Source organism: Vicia villosa, linkage group LG3, assembly GCF_029867415.1.
Source record: "Vicia villosa cultivar HV-30 ecotype Madison, WI linkage group LG3, Vvil1.0, whole genome shotgun sequence".
NCBI lineage: Eukaryota > Viridiplantae > Streptophyta > Magnoliopsida > Fabales > Fabaceae > Vicia > Vicia villosa.
Genome location: NC_081182.1, coordinates 17,714,320 through 17,720,747, shown reverse-complemented (window position 1 = coordinate 17,720,747; position 6,428 = coordinate 17,714,320). Strand labels below are relative to the sequence as shown.

At 41.2% G+C, this 6,428-nt stretch overlaps 1 protein-coding gene across 1 annotated transcript; it reads right to left on the bottom strand.

Moving 5' to 3' along the window:
* Positions 1-5,038: 5,038 nt before the first annotated feature.
* On the bottom strand, positions 5,039-5,849 carry LOC131660478 (peptidyl-prolyl cis-trans isomerase). The gene has a single exon (XM_058929722.1). The coding sequence runs from the start codon at positions 5,766-5,768 to the stop codon at positions 5,253-5,255; it is 516 nt and encodes a 171-aa protein (XP_058785705.1). The 5' UTR covers positions 5,769-5,849; the 3' UTR covers positions 5,039-5,252.
* Between the last annotated feature and the right edge of the window lie 579 nt (positions 5,850-6,428).

The window sequence follows — 6,428 nt, the reverse complement described above, 5'->3', positions numbered from 1 at the left end:
TGAGTCCGGCAGCGCTCCGGGAGAAAGCTCCGATGAAGATATTGGTGACCGGGGCAGCCAAGATTCTGGGGATAATCTTTTGTCTTTTGTCCAAGAGTCTTTGGATTACCCCACGGGTCGTGCGGAGGAAAGACGTGTCCTAAGAGAGAAAATCTTTAATAACAGTACACCAAAGCAGACGGCGCAAGGGAATGATAAGATGTTTCAAAAAGCTGTGGAAAAGGAGATGTTTTTGGCAGAAAAAAGGAGATTAGACTTTCGCTTGAAGACAAGGTTGGACAAAAGGGCAACTAGATCGGATGAGGTTCAGTTAGGAGAATGGAATAAAGGCGGACCCACAATCATGGACAAAACTGGTCAAAAGGCGCTCTCTCAAGTGGACTCGGTTGAATGGGAAAATAAGCTTCAGCCCAACATCAAGGCCCAATTCGTGGGATTTAAAAGGGCCCAAAGTGAGGGTGGTGATTTTAGGGCAGAGAAGGCCCAAAGTCTGGTAAATGAATTGCGTAAAGGAAAAAATAAGATGCTCAACGACAAAAATCTGAGGGATTCCAATTATGAAATTTCAAAGTCATTTTTTTCAGCTTTGGCTCGTCCGAGAACCCTAAGAATTGGGGATTCGTCGTGCAAATCAAATCTCCATGCCCAATCTTCAATTTCTTCCGACGGTACTACTTTGTGTGAAAATTCGGGGTTGCATCATTCACCTATCTTGGAGAGGGTGATTGCATCGAAGAGTGAATCTCAGGAGGTTGCGGACAAGGTGTGGAAGGAGTTATCTTCTCTGGGTATCACTGGGGGGGAAAGAAAGGACCTCTATGTGGAAATTATCAAGGGATTGGAGAGGACTGACACAGAGAACATGTTAGAAAGGAGGGAGAAAAAATTGGGGTCAACATGAATATTATGTCATTCAATATAAGAGGGTGTGGTAGTGCCATAAAGAGAAGGTGCTTGAGAAAGATGATTGATAAGGGTCAGGCTGATATGGTGTTCTTGCAGGAAACCAAAACTCAGGTGGTGAATTTTAATTTCATTAGAAGTCTATGGGGCACTGATGATTGTGAATGGACTAGCAAGGATTCGATTGGAGCTTCAGGGGGTTTGTCCATCATATGGAAAAAAGGTTTGATTACCCCTCTTTTCAGTTTCAAAACAGAGGGTTCGGTTGGCATCGGGGCAGAGTTCCATGGCCAGATTTGCTTCTTTGTGAATGTATACTCATCTTGTCACATTGCTGGTAAGCGACTTCTGTGGTCTGAATTAGTGGAGCTTAAACAAAAATTTCCGGTGGGGTGGTGGTGTGTGGGTGGGGATTTCAATGCAATTAGAAATGCTAACGAAAGAATATGGAATAGTGTGATCAATAGGCCGGGTATGCATGAGTTCAATGATTTCATAGAATTATTAGAATTAGTGGACATTCCTACTATTGGTAAGAAGTTCACTTGGTCCAACAAGGATGGTAGCGCCAAAAGCAGGTTAGACAGGTTTTTGCTCTCAGCAGAGATGATTGACGGCTGGAAGATTGGTGGACAAAAGGTGGGGGATTGGGATATTTCAGACCACGCTCCGATTTGGCTAACGGTGAACGATAAGGATTGGGGCCCCAAGCCATTTCGTGTGATAAATGGATGGTTTGAGGTAAAGGAATTCAGTGCCTTTGCAGAATCTTCGTGGAAGAACATCCAGGTGGTGGGCAGTCAATCCTATGTGGTGAAAGAGAAACTTAAATCATTCAGAAATATTCTCAAGATATGGAACAAGGAGAAATTCGGGTGGCTCGATCTGAACATTCAAGAGGCTACTAAGAAGATAAATGGGAGGGATATTGATCATCAGGGCTGTATGGTGGCCAAGGATGCCCTGTGGAAAAACTTGCACCTCAAAGAAAGTCTACTGCGTCAGAAATCTAGACAAAAGTGGATAAAGGAGGGAGACTCAAACACAAAATATTTTCATCAGGTGATCAAAGAAAGGAGAAGGCGCAACAATATCGTGGCAGTACAATTAGAGGATGGCTCACTCCTGGAGGATGTAGCTGGTATTAGAAAAGAGGTGCTGCATGAGTTTCAAGCTAGATTCAAAGAGTCTTTGTCAATTAGGCCAACGTTGGAAAACGATGGGTTCAAGAAACTCTCAGTGGAGGACAGTGGCGCTCTAGAGGCTGATTTTTCGAGAGAAGAAATAAAAGCGGCTGTGTGGGAATCTGATGGTGAGAAATTCCCGGGCCCCGACGGTTTCAACCTTGGATTCATACAAAAATGCTGGAACTTTATGCAGGAGGATATATACAAGCTTGTCAAGGAGTTCCACAAATCTGCCTCCCTTCCTAAGGCCATCACAGCTTCCTTTATTGCATTAATTCCAAAAAACGTCAATCCTCAAACTCTTAAGGAGTACCGGCCCATATGCTTGATTGGGAGTTTGTACAAAATCATTGCGAAAATTCTGGCTAACAGAATCAAGAAGGTATTAAAATCTCTAATCTCCTCTTCACAATCAGCGTTTTTTCCTGGCAGGCAAATTTTGGACGGGGTGCTGGCTTTAAATGAAATTGTCGATCATGCGAAAAGAGGAAAAAAGGAGTGCTTCATCTTCAAAGTGGACTTTCAACAAGCGTATGATTGCGTGAGTTGGCAATTCCTAAGAGCTCTGTTTAGAAAGTATGGTTTTGGCAGCAATTGGTGTAGATGGATGGAAGCGTGTGTCTTCTCCAGCTCAATGTCAATACTAGTTAACGGGAGTCCGACAGAAGATTTTGTTGTCGAAAGAGGTCTTCGACAGGGAGATCCATTGTCCCCCTTTCTTTTTACTCTTGTAGCTGAAGGTCTCTCAGTGCTATTCAAGGCAGCCTCGGTGGCAGGTTCGTTTGAAGGCTACAGCTTGAATGGAGGGGAGGCAATTAACATCCTCCAATTCGCGGACGACACGGTGATTGTTGGGAAAGCTTCTTGGAGAAATCTGTGGTCTATAAAATCAATCTTTAGAGGGTATGAACTGGTTTCGGGTCTAAAGGTCAATTTTCGAAAGAGTAAAGTGCTGGGGGTAAATGTGGAGGAATTGTTTATGGGGGCTGCTTCCAATTTTCTGTGTTGTAACAGGGAATCACTCCCTTTCAAATTCTTGGGAATTCAGGTGGGTATTAATCCTAGGCGATGCGATGCGTGGGGTTCGGTGGTGGACAGTTTGAAGCATAGGTTATCATTGTGGAAATCCAGAACACTATCCATTGGAGGTCAAGTAACACTTCTCAATTCGGTTTTGTCATCCCTCCCGATATATTCCATGTCTTTCTACAAGGCTCCCGCTAAGGTCATCAAGGATATTATTCGCATTCAGAGCCGGTTTTTATGGTGTGGAAATGAGGATAAGAAGGGCATCTCGTGGGTCAGTTGGGATAACGTATGTAAACCTAAGAACGAAGGTGGTTTGGGGATAAAGCATATAGGTGTTTTCAATAAATCCCTTTTGACAAAATGGAAGTGGAGAGTATTAGTGGAGGGTGAATCCATCTGGAAAAATATTTTGCAAGAACGATATGGAGTCGTGGATAGAGCTGTAATGTTGGGGGCAGATTTCAAACTCAAGAAGAAAGACTCAGTGTGGTGGAAAGATATGATGCTGGCTAGTGTAGTTTCTACTAACGATATTGATGTTTTTGCAGGTTCTGTTTCGTTCAGTTTAGGAGCCGGTTCTAAAATTCCTTTTTGGCATGGTCGTTGGCTTGGGAGTTCTCCCTTTAAAACTCTATTTCCTTCGCTTTTCCTTCTATCCAGAAATTCTTTGGCTTCGGTTGATGAGATGGGAGTCTGGAACAATGGTTGTTGGTCATGGGATCTCAACATCAACTCGGGTTCCTTGCTGGGAGATCCTGTAGCGATGCAGGAAGCATTAGAATTACTAGAGATTTTAGGTGAATTCAGGCCTGTTATGGGTGGAGAAGACACAATAAAATGGTGGCCAAGTGCGGATGGTTGTTTTTCGGTTAGTAGCTGCTATTCATTGTTGCGGGATCGTCAGTTAGAAGAGGTGGTTGAAGCGCATACTATGGAGGCGATTAACAGAACTTGGGACACAGCGGTGCCGTCAAAAATCAAGGTTTTCGGGTGGCGGTTTTTTCTAAATAGATTACCGTCAAAAGATCAATTAGAGAGAAGGAATATTATTAACAGGGTGGAGGACAAACTGTGTGTTTTCTGCTCTGTGGTGAATGAAGACTTAGCTCATATGGGCTTTTTATGCTTCTTTGCTGCAAAGGTGTGGGACAGAGTTGCTGTTTGGCTGAACATCAGGGCGTCTGTTTCCTTGGCTGGTCCGGCCCATTGTTCACATTTTTTCCGGGAACTACAGGGAAAGATGAAAAAGAATCAAATTGGTATAATATGGCTGGCTACGGTATGGTCCCTTTGGAATACAAGAAACAATTTCATCTTCAACAACTGTGATATTGTTCTAGATGAAGTGGTGGTGGGCATCAAAATGGTTTCTTGGATTTGGGTTTCGGTGGGTGCGACTAACCGTGTTTTTTTTCCGTTTTACTCTTGGCTTCAAGCCCCGTTGGTGGCCTTAAAAAACTTATAGCTTTCGCTTTTGTAATGGGTTTTGAGTACCCCTAGTGCTCATTTCTTATATAACATTAATCTAGCTTATCAAAAAAAAAAAATAAAAAAAAAATCATCATCATCATCATCATAACAACTTGAAAATAAAGATCGTTTCTAGATCAAGTTAAATTGTTTTTTTTTTTGCATTTATATTTATTCTTCCTCTTTCTTAACCGAAGATAAGATGAGTGTCAAATTTTTTCTTTTTCTATTTAATTTGGATGACAATTGAGATATGATCGATATATGTTTTAATACTTTGAACGATGTAATTTGGATGTATTAGACAATTTCGATTGATATGAAGAAATGTCAGTTTGTTGAATCATAGAGATAGAGAAAAGTAGAGTATAAACATGGAGAATTAGACCTTTTTTTTTTCCTTTTTGCAAAAGCAAAAGAAATTCAATGAGAGAAGGCAAGCAAACATAGAAAGAGGAAGAATTATCTATTATTTAAATTTTTAAATTAAAGCATTAAGTTTCAACCAAGTTAATTATAGTTCACCAAAGATAGTAGTAGTAGAACAAACACTAACAGTAACACAAAAGAAAAACATTCTGAAATCAAACAAACGAAAACAAAAACAGATAATAATAACTATGGCTGAAACATCATCATGCTGCATGTTTATGTTTTATAAGCTCAGAGTTGGCCGCAATCTGCGATAACCACCGGCTTCGAGGTCTTCCCGGAGCTAGACCCGACTTTCTCAATCTCCTTCACCACCTCCATTCCTTCAACCACCTGACCAAAAACCACATGCTTCCCATCAAGCCACTCCGTCTTCGAAGTACAGATAAAAAACTGAGATCCATTCGTCCCTGGACCCGCATTCGCCATCGAAAGAACTCCAGGACCGGTGTGTGTCTTGATGAAATTCTCATCTGCGAATTTGGCCCCATAGATAGACTCTCCACCTGTTCCGTTTCCAGCTGTGAAGTCACCACCCTGACACATGAAGTTAGGGATCACACGGTGGAAGGAAGAGCCTTTGTAATGCAGAGGCTTCCCGCTTTTGCCAACTCCTTTCTCGCCGGTGCAGAGAGCACGGAAGTTATCGGCGGTGAGAGGAGTGGTATCGGCGTAAAGCTCCATGACAATACGGCCGGCGGGGTTGCCTCCGACGCTCATGTCGAAGAAAACTTTAGGGTTGGACATTTTTTTGGGAGGTGAGGACTGAAAGTTACCTATCGGAGAAGAAGAAGATGATGGAGAGTGTGTTGTGTGTGTTTACTAAGTCGGGGAAGAGGTGTTATAAATAGTGAGAGGAAATGGACACGTTGCATATTGTGAATAGGTGAAGTAACTAAAGTTTAGTTGAGAATTTGACTATAGCATTATTATTGGTGGGTGGATCTGATTCCAAGCATATGCTAGATGAAAGGAATTTGATTTGGTGCATGGTCACGCTATTTTGCATCTAAATTGTGAGGTTATAAACTCAAGTTTGTTTAGAATTAGTTTTTAAGTAAGATGCTATTAAAATAATATTTATTTTAAGTAAGATTTCATTAATTTTAAATTTTAAAAAATGGTAAAATAATGAGTTTTTTTTTTTAAGAGATGAGCGTCAAAGTCTAAAGAAAAAAATTACATAGTAATCAAATTTAGGAGTAGTGATTTCAATATAATCGGCTAATAAAAAAGAGAAAGGAACTCGCTCACAAAACATCAATATAGGACTTAGATCACACCATATATTGGCAAGTGTATCTGCACAAATATTTGACTTACGGTAAATATGGCAAACATGCATCTCTCAATTCAGTTTGAGCAATGTTAAATTTATTGCACGAATCGCATTCCAATTATACTACC